The following is a 15810-nucleotide window of genomic DNA, read 5'->3' on the forward strand; positions in this document are numbered from 1 at the left end:
TGGGTTTTAGACCTGTTTCGACCAATCCTTTGACCGATTCCATGGAATACCATCCCCCGCCTCGCTCTCTCAAGTCGATACCTTGCCAGCTGAAACGGGACAGATTTGTTGCACGATCTGCTGGTCTGGTTTTTCCATTGTTTGCTGGTTGGGTGCTTTGGTATCTGTGTCTGTGTGGTTTTGTGCGCGCTTTTCAAGCATTGTAGTTTACCTGAAATGAATGAAGAAACAACAAAAGAGAGTGGGAAATCGTGATTCTATGTGACAACGCGACGAGTCAAGAAGGCACAACGAACGAGCAGGAAGTATCGAGTATGGTACAGGAAACAGTGAATGAATGCGCCTCAAAGCCCCGTTTGGAAGAGAGACGGCGCGGTTATAATATACATATTTGTGTTGCTTGGTTTGTGTATATGCGGGATGACTGTAGACCTCGCTGAGAGCCTTGAATTCTAAGAGAAAAGCCTGTCAAACCGGCACTGGCAGAGCTTCCAAAAAGCAAGCTCCAAAGGCCGTGCCGCGGGTGCTTTAGTGCTGCTCCATTGCAACAGCGTTGGCAGAGATGGCAACGGCAGCAGCAGCAGCGTTCGCAGCAGCATTAGCAGCGGTGGCGGTGGTTGCTGGAGCGCCGTCCAATGGCTCCAGCAGGGTCATCGGGACTTGTGCGCGCACGACGGTGATTGTGATGCACGCGACAACGAATGCGCAGAGCTTGAAGAAGGTTGCGTTGTTGATGCGACGCACCTCGTCCTCGGTGCGCCACTCGCGGTAGATGCGACGGAAGTTTGGCAATGCCATTTCGAACCGGAAAGACTACTAAGAAAGTCTGAGGATCAGTCTGCGAACGGCAAATCTAAGCAAGTTCAGGATCAAAGTAAAGTAAAGCCAAGTCGATGATGGCAACACCTCGAATCGCAGATTTGCTGAACGCTCAAAGTACTCCAAAGGAACCCAAAGAAAAAGCAAGAGTGTGATGGGTGGAACTTGATTTGGAAAGCAAAATCGGGTTCTGAGCAACTCGGCGTGAACACGTCCATCTTCTTAACTTTGTGTTTTGGTGACACATCCAACAACCCCTTCGTCCCAGGGTCGTGGCGACTTCGGGGTACTCAAGTTCAAAGCGCAATTCGGACGGCCGCGAGTTTTGACTGCCCGACTGCTGCCTCGTTGCTTCATAATTCACAGGACGAAACACATGCAACGACAATGCTGAACGCAGAGTGCGAGGTCACAGCTCACCCAAACTTGCTTTGAGCTTGTTTTTGATCTGCAGTTCTCAGTCCCACTTTTGCACAACAAACAAAAGGGGTGGATGCGATCGTCGTCCTCTGCTCTGACTTCCATGCTTAGGATGACGACGACGACGACGACAATGATGCTGATGAAGATGATAGTGCTGATGCTCTGTGTTGGATTGGCGACTTGCGCCTCGAGGGCTCGAGCGGAGCAATTCGGCGCAGCGGAGCATTCTGAGCAGCAGCATTTCGCAGCAGCACCGCGGTTTGCCGAGGCACCAGCAGAAGGAGCTCCAGCGGCGGCGAACAGCGTCCTGCTGCTGCGTGAACTGCGTCTGAAGGGCAACCCAAGCCCGTTGGAGCGGCGGATGGATGGCGGCCGGCTGAGCGACCAGGAGGACAGTGACCGGCAAATGCGAAAACGATCTACAACCCAACAACCAGCGCAGCCAGAGCGCGACCCCGACGCAGACGCAGCCGCAGACGCAGCCGCAGCCGATGTGGGTGCGCAGACAGGCAAAGCGTGGATGGCGCTTGCGTCTGGAAACGGAACTGCGCCAGAGGACGAGCGGACGATTGCCGATCTGCCCGACTGGGCGGTCGTGCTGTGCATCGGCGTGTCGGCGTTTCTGTCGGGCGTCGCAATGGGCCTCACGAGCTTTGGCTCGGCCATTGTGTTCCATCTGTGCTGGCAGCTCTTCTTGCTGTTCTCTGGCATTGCGCACGACGACTTGAGCCAGCTGGTCGGGCTGCTCGCCATCATGGACTGGGGCACCGTCCCGCCCTTGCTCTACATTTGCTGGAAGGACGTCGACGCCACCATCCTTGGGTATCTTGTCGTGCCCATGGCCGTGACCACTGCGCTTGGATCCTACATTCTCGTGACCACGCCTCCAGACATCCTCAAGCTCATTCTGGGCATCATTTTCATTGTGTTTGCGACTTGGCGCATTCTGCTCGAGGTGTTTCAATCTCCCCGCGGCATGGCCTGGCTCTCTCGCATGCACCTGGAAACAAGTACATTGCAACGGAGTCTTGCACGATGCTTGCTCGTGCTGTTCCCGCCACCGTCCTTGCTTACGGTTGCCGCGCCGGCCGACGAGTTTGGCCAGCACGAGATGGCCGTCGTTGTGCCCCTGGATGGCACTGCTGCCGTCGGTGAACCACCAGTTACAACAAAGCAGCCTCAACTCGATGCACAAGATGACCAAGCACACCTCGTGTGCGCCACCCAGGACGAAATCGACGAGAAGGTTGACTCTATCCAAAGTCTCCAGCCATACGAATCCGACGAACAACTCGATGTGGAGCCCGGAGTGCAGACTGACTTGGACGAGCCGTCCGAGCCACCAGCAGCACGCCGTGCCAACAACACCCGATGTGGCTGCTATCCGTACTGGCCCAGAACAAATCTGTCCACTGGACGCAAGATCTTCACGGCCATCGCGGGTGTTACAAGCGGCTTTTTGCGCGGTTTGTTTGGCGTTGGTGGGCCCCCACTCATGGTCTATGTTTCTCTGTCGGGACTGGATAAGAAACCCCTCCGTGCCACGGTGACTGCAACCTCGATGGTTACCCTCCCCATCCTGACGGGATATCTTCTCATTTACGAAGGTCGGTTGAAATCGGACGAGTGGCCGCGATACTTGACGGCCGTCTGCTGCTCCTGTGTCGGCCTATTGATTGGCAACTTGCTGTTCAAAAAGTTCAACACCGCCACAGTGTTGCGCTTCATCCTCGTCCTTCTCGTTGTGGCTGCGATGACGATGATGAGCTTGCCGATGATTCCCACGATCGTCTTGCTTGGCCTGCTAGCAACAGGACTCGTGACGCTCTGGCTGCACAACAAATGGCGCCAACGACAGCGCGAGCGCGCGGAGGCTGAGATTTCATTCGAGTTGTTGAGAGATTGATGTACCGTAGCGCGTGCTTTTTTTTGTAAGACCAATAACACAATGTATTCTAATAAAACAAAATGCGCTAGTACGAGTACGACTACTTTTGGCAGTACCGACATGCTTGAGTGTCACCTGCTGAACAAAACGAACAGACCACCGCAAAACAGACAAACGAAAAAAAAAAAAAATGATAGGAGAGGGCAGTGACTAGGTGAGCTCCAGGGCAAGTCACGAATGCTGAACAATCAACAAAAGAAAACGGCTGCACGCGATGCTGTACCATTTCGTCGACAAGCAGCGTGAGCGGTGCGATCGCACTTGTCGCAGACAACGCTCGGATGATGCTCAATTGCAGTGCCGCAAACCTCACACGTTTTGCAATGCAAACACTCCCACGGGTAGGATGATGCCTCGGCAACGGCAGTGACTGCCACGTAGGCACAAGCAGGGTGATCTGAGTTTTGAAACGCAAAGACTGGTGAGCACCACATCCCGCTCAACCCACAAACAGCATCGTTTTTCAGGACCATACAGCAAAGGGAGCAACTCGAACAGCATAGCGGCTTTGTTTCCGAGTCAAATCCACGCAAGCACGTCGCGCAGGCGATTTGCACGTCGTCCTTGTTCCGTGGCTTGGCTGTGAAGCATCTGAGGGCAGTCACTATGGCTTGATCAGTTGGGCCATGGTCCCAGTGAGCGTAGTGGTGCTGCAATCCGTTTGGATTCTTGTAGAGCTTTCCACAAACTGCAGCGCGAGCGATGGAATAGGAGCAACAGCAACAACGGAAACATCCAAAAAGTCATTCCAACATGCGCTCGCACAAACGCCACCACCCACCCCATCTATCAAACGAGCTTTCAAGTCACCTTTGCAACAGTATGGCCGCTCGCGTTGTAGAGGCGACATGTGGCTCAGCTCACGATCAGTGGGTCTGCGAAGCGGAAGTGCGCACAACAATCGAATCAACTCTTGCGATTCGGCTCCAGTCCATGAAGGGTCGTAAGGCGTTTGCTCAGCACCTGCGTGTGATAACGTCATGTAACGAAGCGTGTGCGCTGTTCCAACCAGGGAAGCCAGCTGCATGCGTTGCTGTAGGGTGATTGGAATCTTGTTGGCAAAATCTAGCGGGTGTTGGTGATGGTGTGTGGTGTTGATGGATGTATCGGTGCCCAAAATGTGGCCAGACTCTTGCACGATGACTGAGGGAAGCTCGATGCGGTGCAGATCGGCACGTTGGTTTCCGCTACTGCTGCTGATGCTGGTGGACGCGGATCCCTCAGAAGAATCGCTTGGACTCTGTTTGACGTCGGCCTCTTTCGATGCCGGTGGTTTGACTGGGGGAAGTATGTGAGCGGGAGGTCGTGTTGCCAGCAAGAGGGGCTCGGAGCTCGCATGTGCTCGTGAGGCACGTCGCTTGGCCTGGAGGCGACGGCGCGCTTCGACGTCCGACACGCCGCTTCCGCACGTCACCCTCCATCGCCCATCAAAAACGGCAGGGCCGTGTAGGGATGGCGGAGGCTCTGTCGTGACGCTCCACCCGTGTCGTCGGTGTCCATAAAAGATCGAGCCTGTCTGAACATCTGAGAGCGGCCATCGCATCCCGGCTGCGTGGGCCAAGTGGCGGTTCCACGTCGCCAGCGACTCGATAGCGTTCGCAAACTCGCGATTCGAGCTCCACGAGTGGCTTGCTGGCTCCCGCGGAGTCGTCTGTGTTGGCCGTCCAGCAGTCGCGGTGGCGGCAGGAGGCGGCGGTAATGGCTGGTCGATGAGACTGGCGGCAACTTGATCTGGTGCACGGCCTTCCGGTGGTGGGCACGACGCGTCCGATGGAGTGCTCTTGTCCATTGCAGTCGTCGTAGCACTCGTCGCAGCAGTCGTTGCATCAGTCTCGTCCACGCTACCACTGCCGCTGCCTTTGCTTTCGGCTGCGAATGCTAATCGTGCGTCAGTCGGCGGCGGCATGCTGCTCGCTGCAGTCGCTCCACTGGCCTCAATGTACGGCGTCCTCTTGGCGTGGCTTTCGTCTGAGCGTTGGCCATGAGCACTGCTTGAACCCGCGTCGCCATCGTCGTCCGCGGATGGCTGGTGCCGCTTGACAGCAGGAGCCGCGACGATCACCACCGCGTCCGTCCCCATCGCCGCAGCACCGCCGGCGTCCAGACCAGCGGCAGCACTCCCGTGATTCAATGCTGTTGCTGCAGCACTATCGTCGTCGGGCAGCGGTCGCTTGAGCCGAATGTCGCCGTCCATTGGGTTTTGCTGAGTTGGCAACCAAAGGAAAAAAAAAAAATGAACAATGGAAAAAAAAAAAAGGCGCCAAAATCAAACAATTCAAGTCAAAAGCCGGGGTTGTGTTCTGAGGATCATAGAATTCAGTGGTGTCCTCAGACAGCGAGAGTGTTATGGCATGAAACAGCCGAGTGGAGGAGATTGGCTGCAACGAGAGAACGGCGAGGAAAGCGCTTCAATTTGCGGATTCCGAGTCGAACGCTTGTGCTGCACCTCCAACAGTACATGTACAGTAAATTTCTAGTGGAAGCAGGTGCATTCATGATGCATGTCGTGTGCATTTCTACGCAATGCCAGGTTTCAGTACAGCACAAGGAGGTTTCCATTGAGCCTCAGTTTGACTTTTGCTCAATTTCTCGTTTCCACCACCGTTTCTCAGATCAGATCAGTCCATTAGTCTTTTTTTTTTGTCTTTTTTTCCCCTTTTTATTAGTTTTCTCGTCGTTGTTTGTGCTCAGCAACTCTTAGCCATGTCGGGTCGCGTTCAGAAAGTGATGGTCCTGCCCATCGTAAGTCGCGAATCCGCTGTTTCTGGATTGCGCGCGTGCCAAGTGCTGCGTTTTGAGGTTGGAGAGCTGAAGGGACGAGCGCGAACAGGAGGAGGGTTGAGCGAGACACAGAGAGCGAGAGCGAGTGAGTACAATGCAGAGATCGCAGAGCAGACGATCGAAGGCGCAACGTCCGCGAGTGGCACACACGAGCGAGGTCCCTCGTTTGTTGGCTTTCACTGGGCAACACCAAGTGGGGGTGGGGCAATACGGTTGGAAACGACGAAGCAAGTTGATCCAGGTGAAGGCTGTCTTCTGAAGAGAGAGCAAGCGAGGGAGAGAGAGAGAGAGAGGGATCAATGGAAGCTCACTCACTCACTCTGGTGCCTCACTCTCAATGTATGACACGGCAATCTGATGTTTTGCTTCGAGAGCGAGGAGAGACAGAGACAGAGACAGAGACAGAGACAGAGACAGAGACAGAGTGAGCGAGACAGACGATGAAGCACTGCCAATGGGATCCACACTCAATCTCCATTCACATCCACTCTCACTCTCACTTTACTGCTTGTCTGCGTGCTGGTCAACTCACACTCTTGTTGGGCCGTATTGCTGTTGTTGCTGTTGCTGCATGCTACTGTCTCCAAAACAGAACTTGATCTTCAAGTACTTGCAAACGGTACGTGCTTTGCTTTTCGGAGGTTCCTCATGGCGATGTTGCTCTGAACCAAATGGCTTGCGATACTCACTCGGACATCATGTCGTTGATGTTGGAATCTACGAGTAGAAAACCCGTGTGCAGATCTGGCTGTATGAGCAAGCTTCGATGCGCGTCGAGGGTGTCATTGTGGTAAAAGCTGAATCTTACTCTGTCGGAGCTGAACACAACGACAAAGCCTCATTCGCTCTCTTTCTCGCTTGTAGGGCTTTGACGAGTACATGAATCTTGTGCTGGATGATGCCGAGGAGCTGAACGCCAAGTCACAAACGCGCAAGAACGTTGGTACGCTGTCGAACGAACGATTGACCCCCTTTTCTTTCTCCCCCCTTTCCACAAAGTCTCACGTGTCTGGTATTGTTCCCCCAATTTTGGAATCTCTCTGTACAGGGCGGATCTTGTTGAAAGGCGATAACATCACCTTGATAATGGGCGTGAGCGCGTAAAAAGTTTCGCGCACCAGTTACAAACAAATCAACCCTTCCCTTTGCGTGTTCGTTGTCGTTGTCGTAGTTGAGTCTCAAATGCTTGTGATCGTTGCATCTCATTCGGTGTGATGGAACAACTGGATCGTCGTTGTCGTTGTTTCCATTGTCTTTCTGCATTGATCGCTGCAGTTCGTTGTAATTTTGATAAAAAACGTACCAAAAAACAAAGTACTCAAGCTGCACGGAATAGAACGATCTGAAATAACAGAAACATACAATGCGGTCCAGTCTTTATTTTTTATTTTATTTCACTTGCCCTCATTCAGCGATGAGCCAGCAGCATCAGTCGCAGCCGCAGCAGCAACGGCCTGGTGGTTACTTTGTCGATCCGAAGCGCGGCGAAGTCGGTGAACTCCGGTACGCGCACCTTTTCCACCCTCGTGCCACCCCGCTCTTACAAGACAGAGAGGACCGTCCTTCTGTTGTCTGTGTTGCGTTCCTTGCATCAGCAGAAGGCGCGGACGAGAAGCAGAGCAGCCGTTCATATTCTTTCTTTCTCTCTCTCGCTCTCTCTCTCTCGCGCTCTCTCTCTCTCTCTCGCTTACCCTTGCCTCTACCAGAGTTGCGCTCTGTACTCATCTATTGTTTCTCCATAAACCACCTTTTGCATTAGATCGTTGCTGCGAAACCCGGAAATCCAGCGCGATGTCAAGAAGCATCGACAGGTGAGACTCAGAGCCCATTGCATTGCAATCGCCATCTCCCCCTTCCACAGTGACTCTGTGGCACTGTCATGATTGGCGTCGCGTCGCGTGGATGGACGGATGACTTGTGGAGGGGGAGGTGGGGGGGGGGGAAAGCGGACGATTTGAATGATGGTTGAACAAGTCTAATGCGAATCCACTAACCGTCGTTCTCACTGTGACTCTGGTCGTATTGCAATCCACACAGGCCGTTCAAAAAGTTATTGCAACAATGACGCATGGCATTGACGTTTCGCCGCTCTTCTCGGAAATGATTATGGTAACGATTGCCCAACAACTTTGTTTGATGTACCGAAAAAAATCCAAGTTGCTGAGAAGTCGTCTCGATTGGTACAACTGCCAGGTCTCTGCCAGCAAAGACATTACGCTGAAAAAGATGGTGTACCTGTATCTGTGCAACTACGCCGAGTCCAACTCGGAGCTCTCCCTGCTGGTCATCAACACGCTGCAAAAGGATTGCAGGTTTGGTTTTTGTTTTTTTGTTGCACTGCTTCGCCTTGACTTTTTGGTTTGCAACTCTCACTCGTGCTACTCGTGCCGACCCACCCTTCTATCGCTTTTCTGTGATGTGTTTTGGCTGCTGCCACAGAGATGAAAACCCCATGATTCGAGGCCTGGCCCTGCGCAACATGTGCTCGCTGCGCTTGTCCTCGCTTCTCGAGTACATTCTGCCCCCACTGAAGAACGGCCTGGCAGATCGCAGTCCTTACGTGCGAAAGACGGCTGTAATGGGTGTTTTGAAGGTGTACTACCTCAATCAGCAAGCCATCCTTGACAGCGGCCTCGTTTCCACGGTCTACTCGTTGCTCACCGAAACCAGCCCAGTGGTGGTCGTCAATTGCCTTGTCGTGCTGAACGAGATTTTCTCCAACGAGGGCGGTACGTGTGCTTGATTTCAGTTGTTGATTGAACATGAACTGCATCTCACTTTTTTTTTTTGGTTTTTTTTTCTCGCTGCTGGTTTCCGACAGGCATCGAAATCACCAAACCCCTCGCATACATGTTCCTCAACCGCTTGCTTGAGTTTAACGAGTGGGCCCAGGGCATTGTGCTCGACTTTGTTCGTCGGTATTCGCCCACCTCCGAGGATGAAGTGTACGAGATTTTGAACGTGTTGGACTCGCGCTTCAAGCACGCCAATGCCGGTGTGGTGTTTGCTGCCGTCAATGTGTTCCTGCAAATGACAGATGTGAGCAACCTTGTCGTGTGGTGTTTGTCCTCTTGACCCAGGTTGTGGATGTGTGGCGGTGTTTGTTCCACGTTTCTGATTTATTTCGTTTTTGGTTTGCCCTTCTTGTGTTGGCTTCCTGCAAACTGGTAGAGTCTCCCGCACTTGCTGGACGATGTGTACCAACGTGTCAAGGTTCCGTTGCTTACCTTCATGTCCACGGGCACCCCCGAGATGAGCTACGTGTGCCTCCAACACTTGCACATTTTGCTGCAACGCCGGCCGCGCTTGTTCGAGTCGGACATCAAGCTCTTCTTCTGCAAGCACCAAGAACCCACGTACGTCAAGCTGAAGAAGCTTGAGCTGCTGACCGACGCTGCCAGCGTCGCCAACATCCAAGATGTTGTGGATGAGCTGACTGCCTACGTTACTGACGTGGACGTCGAAATGGCCAGCCGCTCCATTGCCGCTCTCAGCAAAATTGCCATGCGCTTTGAGTCGTGTGCCGAGTTTTGCATCAACCAGCTGATATCTTTCCTTGAGCTTGACATTAGCCACGTTTCGGCCTCCACGCTCCTTGTGCTCACCGACGTGCTTCGCAAGTTTCCCGACCGCGCAGCAGATGTCCTTCCACAGCTTTCTCAGTACGAAGCACCTTTTTTTTTTTTTTTTTTTGTGAATGTCGAGTTTTGCCATTCCATGCTCTAATTGTCGTCACTTTGCGCTTCCTTTGACTTCTAGTTGCTTGTCCTCTGTTGACATCCCGGAAGCGCGCGCAGCCATCATTTGGATGCTCGGCGAGTTTGGCGAGGCATTGCCCGCCAGCCCTTACCTGCTCGAAACTGTTGTCGAAAATGTCAAGGACGAGCCCTCGCACGTTGTGCGCCAGCAACTCTTGACTTCCTGCATGAAGCTCTTTTTCAAGCGGTATGTCGGTCCTTGTCTGTCGGGTTTTTTTTTGTTGCTTTATTCTTTTTTTTTGTTGTTTTGTTTTGTTTTGTTTTGTTTTGTTTGTTTTGTTTTGCGGTGCTAACTCAATCCTCTTCGATTGGGTAGTGCGCCGGAATGCCAATCCATGCTCGGCCAGCTGCTCGAGTACGAGGTCAACGACGAAACGCACATGGATGTCCACGATCGTGCGCTGCTGTACTACCGCCTTCTGCGCAATGATGTTGAGCAAGCTGCGCGAATTTTGTCGGTCGAGAACGGCGCTGCAGCCTTGCGCGCAACGCGCTTTGCCGAGGACGAGCTGCTCGAGACTCGCGAAAAGCTCCTGGAAGTATTCAACTCCCTCTCCGTGGTGTACAACCAAGTTCCCGAGGCCTTCCTGAGCCAGCAAGTCCCGTACACCCAGCACAAGGCGGCCTATGGCGAGCGATACTTTGCATCGCTGACCAACTCGTCCGAGGGCGGGCAGTCTACGCATGACGAGGCTTCGCGTCGTGTCATTACGCTGCAACACCAAAGCTCCACCGGAAATCTGCTAGACGTCGAGGATGACATGACCTTTGGCCTGGATCACGCAGCAGGCGATGCCTCAATTCAATCGGCAGTGCCGATGCGGGCTGCTGCTGCTGCTGCGGCGCCACACTCGCACTCGCTCCACTCGGATCAAGATTTGCTCGGCCTTGGTGCCGAGGTTGCTCCCCGCTCATCGTCTGTTGGCGTTCAACTCGTGCCCAACGCCACGCTCGATCCTCAGAACTTTGAGAACCTGTGGTTTGCCACCACCAACAGCGTAGAGGCAGCCATGACCCTTTCCGTCGTTCCGACGATGGCAGAACTGGAGCGCACATTTGCAGCCAACAACATTGCCACCATGGCGTCGAGTGAAGAGTTGGAAGCGATGCGGTTTTATTTCTACGCGCAACTGGTGAGTTGGCGAAGGGTGGTGGTGGTGGTGGTGGTGGTGGTGGTTGTTGGCGCCTGCAGAACGCGCTTTGAATGAATCGCGTTGTTGACTTTGTTCCTTTTTTTTCTCTCTCTATCTCTCGCTTTTGCTTTGATGCCTCGGCGGAAGCAGGTTACTGGCGACTACGTCCTCATAGAAGCCGTCTTTGACATTCCGTCGCAAGAACTGGCTGTCACGTTGAAAGCCGACCAAGCTCCTCTCTTGGGTGAGATGGTGCGGATTTTCAAGAGCTGTCTGATTGGCAAGTTCATGAATCCGGACGATTGATTTGATTTCTTTGGAGGCAGGGAGCGTTCACGTCCCCTGCGTGTAATGTGTGATGTGTGAAGTGTGCCATTTGTTGTTTTTGAGTGGGGATTGTGTTTCCGTTGTTCCTGCTCGTTGTTTTCTTGTTGCAGTACAGTACAGTGTGATGGAATCGAAACACGCAAACCGTTCCCTTGAATCGCTCCCATTCTCACTGTTATCATAATTCCATGTTCATTTTGTTATCGCTCAGTGTTGTCTGAGACGCTCACTCTTTTCTCAGCAAACAAGAAAAAAAATGCTCCGCTCTTCGCCGCAACTTTTCTCTCTTGGCCTTCGCCGCGCATGTGCGTCTGCAACTGTGACGACGCGCGTCGCTGCCTCTGCGTTGCCAGCGTTCCTCTCCACCAGCGCCGTCGGCCATTCCGCAGCTGCCTCGTCGACTTCGCCTGCTGCTGCTGCTGCGACTGGGACTGCGACTGGCGGTCTGAAGGTCGGTCGTTGAAATCGGAATAAACAAGGGCGACGTGCAAACCTCGCGTTTTGAAGCATCGCTACTTAGAGACATGGATGGGTGGTGTGAAACTCGCATGCTCATTCAATGCTTGTTGTTTGGTTTTGGTCCTGGTGGTCATGGTGATGGTGGTGGTGCTGGTGGTGATTGTTGGGCCGCTTGGTGCATCCGCAGGTGGACAAGGAGCTGCTGCAGCGACTGCGCAAGGAGAGCACGCTGCCGTTCAACCTGTGCCACGAAGCGCTGCTCAAGAACAACAACGACTACACCTTGGCCTCGACGTGGCTTGAGAAACGCGCCACTGAAATCGGGCGCGCCAAGATGGAAAAGCTCAAGGATCGCGTCGCGGCGCAGGGCATTGTCGCCGTCTGCGCGCACGAGGCCACTGCGGCCGTCATTGAGCTCAACTGCGAGACCGATTTCGTCGCCCGCAACCCTCTGTTTGTCAACACGGCCAAGGAGATTGCGGCAAACGCGCTCCAGGTCCACGCAGGTCAGATTCGCGCGGGGGCGTACGATCCGTCAAGCACTGCAATGTCCAAGGCCGTCGCCGATGCTGCCGACAAGGCCCGATCGGATGCCCAGGCAAGCAGGGCAGTGGGTGTTGCGACTGGCACTGCTGCGGTGGTCAGCCCACTGCCGCAGATTAAGAGCAGCGCAACGTCCGTGCATAAGGGCGAGGCCTCGACAGACGGCAGCGCCACGGGCATTCCCCTCAACCAACTGCTGCCATCGCTCATCTCGGAGCACGGACAGACCGTGTTTGATCGATTGGTGCACGTCGTCGGACGCATGGGTGAGAAGGTTGACTTGCGAAGCGCCTCCGTCCTCGATGTCAGCCATGTGACCGTCTCGTCCGGCATTCCTGGGGAAGACAAGCCGCTGACCGGCCGCGGTGTTGTCGGCGTGTATACTCACGGTGGCGAAGACAGCCTGTGCGGCGCTAAGGCCAGCGCAGTTGCTCTCGTCTCCTACCCTCCAATCACCAGCGCCACTCCCGCCGACACCGTCAAGGAATTGTCCAAGATCGCACACGGCCTCGCTGTCCATGTGCTGGCCCATGCCCCGACAGCCGTGGAGAAGGTTTCTGCAGAGCGGGCAACGCTCAAGGACGACGTCACCCAAGTCGCCGCAGACGCCATTCTCCTTGAACAGCCTTACTTTTACGACACGTCCAAGAAGGTTCAGCAAGTGCTAGAGGAAGCCGGCAAGCGCTTCGAAATGCGCCTTATTGTGCGCTCGTTTACTCGCATGGTTGCCGGCGAAGGCATTGAGGTGCCCCGTGCCAGCGGTCTTTCTTAAACTTCAGATTGTGATTGCACCGAAGCAAGGCAGACATTGTGGTCATGTTTTTTTTTGTTTTTTGAGCCTATTTCAGTCTCGTTGTACTCTCGAAATACCATTGAAACTCCAAAATGCTGTTGTTTTAACTTTTTCAGACATTCCAGTTCCAACGCTTTGAAACAATACCAAAAACATATCAATGCGCAGACAGGAGCTGATGAAACAAAAAAAGCAATTCAAAGGCATTATCGGGAGAACTGCCGTGAGTCCTTTGAGAATCGCTCGCCGGAACGGAAGTTGTGCGACTTGTTGGCCTCTCGAGCGTTCTGGTAGCCAGCGCCATAGCCGCCACCGCCACCGCGCCGTTGGACTTGGCCCTCTTTGCTTGAATTAACGTCTGAGGCACGCAACCAAAAAAAAAAAAAAAAAAAAAAAAAAAAAAAAAGAACAAGGTGCGAATGTGAGGACATGAACCGGTGCCAATGAAGACTTGGTCGATTTGGGTGTGTGCTGTCTGTACGCTCTCAAACTTACTCAATTGCACAGACGGGGGTGCAGTAAAGCCAAAGGCCTGACCGACTTGCTGCAAATCAAGCTTGGTGACATCAAAGATGGAGCGGTGAGCGTGCGAAGCGTACGCCTGCAGGTACGAGCGGTAGCCATCGCGAGCTGAGCGGTGCAGGTAATAATTCTTCTCGATGAGCTTTTCAAGCTGCAGCACACAAATGACATAAGGCCAACATGGCAAGAATTGAGCGTTGCGATACAAAAAAAACCAAAGACCAAAAAAAAAAAAAAAAAAAAAACCCCTGTCAACAAACTCCTCCATTGAACCCACCTGAGATTGAACATTGTGAATCTTGCTCACGGGGAACTCGTATTCATTCAATGGCACCTTGGCCTGCTTGAGATAGCGGAGGAATGCAAGCTCTTCGGGGAGCAAAAAGAGCAGTGCATGACCACTGCCATTCACGCCACGAGCGGTACGACCGACACGGTGGATGTACTCCTTCGGATCATCCGGGGGATCGTACTGAACAATCCAGTCAACGGCCGGAATGTCAAGACCACGAGCCGCCACGTCTGTGCAGAGCAGAATGCCAGTCTTTGCATTGCAGAACTCAAAGAACGTGTTTGTACGCTTTTGTTGCTTTTGGCGACCCTGTAAGAGAGATAGATAGAGAGAAGTAAAAAAAATACAAGTCACAAGAGTGAGCATTGATTGTGTTTCTTGAAATGTCCAACCATCCGTTGTTGCAAAGGTAGTCATGGAGCTTTTTTGCTTCCTCAAACACGCTCGTCATCTACAACACTCCATCACTTCACCCCGCCTCGTCAACAAACAAACCAAAAAAAAAAACACTCACGTGAATCTCCAGAACGGGAAGATCAATGTAGTTGAGCAGCTCGGAATGGAACTTGACAGAGTTGCAGGAAGAGAAGAAAACCATGACCTTCTTGTTCTGGTTCTTCTTGAGGAAGGTGAAGAGCAGCAAAAAGCGCTGGCCCGCCTTGCAGACGACATAGCCTTGCTCCAGGCCCTCGGCAGTGGCGACAATCTTCTCGTCATCAACGCCAATGTAGAGGGGCTCCTTCTTGAGCGAAATGCGAGCCAAATCCTCAACGTTGCGGGTCTGGGTGGCCGAGAACAGAACGGTGCGGCGCTGTGAATCCTTGGGGAGGAGACGGATGATTTGCTTCATTTCCTCCTCGAAACCGATTTCGAGAATTCGATCAGCCTCGTCGATGATGAGCATCTCGAGGTGCTTAAAATTGAAGCCCTTGGTGTTTTGCAAGTGATCGAGAAGACGACCGGGGGTGGCAATCAAAATGTTGATGCCCTTGCACAGCTTTTCGGCCTCCTGCTTGCGGTTGGCGCCACCCATCACAAGGCCAAAGGTGTGGTTGTGGTGGCGGAGCAAGTCGCGGCACACGCCGTACGTTTGCAGCGACAGCTCGCGGGTGGGCGAGATGATAATAACACCAGTGCCGTTTCGTGGCATAAAGTTGAGCTGGGACATGAGCTCGATCGCAGGGATGAGGAAGGCGAGCGTCTTGCCCGAGCCCGTCTTGGCGGCAGCGAGCAAATCCTTGCCGGCAACCAGCGGCGGGATGCAGCGGCGTTGGATCTCAGTCATGTGTGTAAACTTCATGTCCGCGATGGCTTGGAGCGTCTTGTCCGACACGGTGCCAGCGAGCGACGAGAATGGCACGCGCGAGGTCGCGGTGCTGCCCTGAACTGGCGCGTCGGCGCCGCCGGCAAGCTCACGAGCCCACTCGTCGCGTCCAGCGCTGCTTTCAGTCTGCATGGGCTGGGTGTCAGAGTCGTCTTCGGCTTGTGCATCGTCGTCCTCGTCCTCGTCTTCCGGCTCTTCCTCCTCGAGCTCTTCCTCCTCGAACTCTTCCTCGTCGTCGAACTCGTCTTCGGGCTCCTCGTCCTCGTCGTCCTCATCTTCGGAATCGGCAGCCGGCTGGGCGACGGGGGCCTTGCCCTTGCCCTTGGCGGCAGTGGCGGCGGCGGCGGCAGGGACCACATGGGTTCCGTTGGCCTTCTTTGCGCCGTGCTGGCCGTTCGCCGCAGCCTGGACGCCCTTGCCGTTGGATCCATGCTCCTTGGCATGGCTGCTGGCCTTTGCGCCGTGCTTGGCGGAGGAGGCAGCGCTGGCGGTGGGAGCGGGTGCGGCGCTGGCGGCCATGTGGACCGCGCTCGAGGTCTTCACTTGCTTGCCCTTCTGCTGCTGCTGCTGCTGCTGCTGCGATCCAGCCACCTTGGTGGCCGCAGCTGGCTTGGTGGTTGCAGGTGCAGATTGCGCTGCAGTTGTCTGCTTCTTGACCATTGTCTTGGTGAAGGAAGCAGAAACCCAA

The 15810-nt window shown here is 54.0% G+C and overlaps 6 protein-coding genes across 6 annotated transcripts; 4 read left to right on the plus strand and 2 right to left on the minus strand.

Moving 5' to 3' along the window:
- The first annotated feature begins 1290 nt into the window (after positions 1–1290).
- On the plus strand, positions 1291–3224 carry CAOG_03588 (hypothetical protein). The gene has a single exon (XM_004363259.2). The coding sequence runs from the start codon at positions 1313–1315 to the stop codon at positions 3146–3148; it is 1836 nt and encodes a 611-aa protein (XP_004363316.2). The 5' UTR covers positions 1291–1312; the 3' UTR covers positions 3149–3224.
- CAOG_03589 (hypothetical protein) lies at positions 3175–5409 on the minus strand. Its single transcript, XM_004363260.2, has 4 exons — positions 4001–5409; positions 3666–3878; positions 3414–3587; positions 3175–3268 (listed from the first exon to the last, which is right to left on the minus strand). Exons 1-4 carry the CDS (start codon positions 5382–5384, stop codon positions 3231–3233), a joined length of 1809 nt encoding a protein of 602 aa, XP_004363317.2. The 5' UTR covers positions 5385–5409; the 3' UTR covers positions 3175–3230.
- A 410-nt stretch (positions 5410–5819) lies between these two features.
- On the plus strand, positions 5820–7299 carry CAOG_03590 (hypothetical protein). Its single transcript, XM_004363261.2, has 5 exons — positions 5820–5932; positions 6564–6590; positions 6699–6761; positions 6836–6914; positions 7020–7299. The coding sequence occupies exons 1-5, from the start codon at positions 5894–5896 to the stop codon at positions 7073–7075; spliced, it is 264 nt and encodes an 87-aa protein (XP_004363318.1). The 5' UTR covers positions 5820–5893; the 3' UTR covers positions 7076–7299.
- A 58-nt stretch (positions 7300–7357) lies between these two features.
- On the plus strand, positions 7358–11360 carry CAOG_03591 (hypothetical protein). The gene is made up of 10 exons (XM_004363262.2): positions 7358–7474; positions 7731–7782; positions 8009–8080; positions 8165–8283; positions 8411–8700; positions 8793–9010; positions 9143–9633; positions 9731–9916; positions 10046–10862; positions 11013–11360. The coding sequence occupies exons 1-10, from the start codon at positions 7386–7388 to the stop codon at positions 11166–11168; spliced, it is 2490 nt and encodes an 829-aa protein (XP_004363319.1). The 5' UTR covers positions 7358–7385; the 3' UTR covers positions 11169–11360.
- Positions 11361–11409: 49 nt separating this feature from the next.
- CAOG_03592 (hypothetical protein) lies at positions 11410–13076 on the plus strand. The gene is made up of 2 exons (XM_004363263.2): positions 11410–11640; positions 11836–13076. Exons 1-2 carry the CDS (start codon positions 11446–11448, stop codon positions 12961–12963), a joined length of 1323 nt encoding a protein of 440 aa, XP_004363320.1. The 5' UTR covers positions 11410–11445; the 3' UTR covers positions 12964–13076.
- Positions 13052–15810, minus strand: CAOG_03593 (myc-regulated DEAD box protein). Its single transcript, XM_004363264.2, has 4 exons — positions 14313–15810; positions 13784–14107; positions 13480–13657; positions 13052–13342 (listed from the first exon to the last, which is right to left on the minus strand). Exons 1-4 carry the CDS (start codon positions 15780–15782, stop codon positions 13191–13193), a joined length of 2124 nt encoding a protein of 707 aa, XP_004363321.1. The 5' UTR covers positions 15783–15810; the 3' UTR covers positions 13052–13190.

Source organism: Capsaspora owczarzaki, assembly GCF_000151315.2.
Source record: "Capsaspora owczarzaki ATCC 30864 unplaced genomic scaffold supercont2.5, whole genome shotgun sequence".
In the NCBI taxonomy this organism is placed as follows: Eukaryota; class Filasterea; order Ministeriida; family Capsasporidae; genus Capsaspora; species Capsaspora owczarzaki.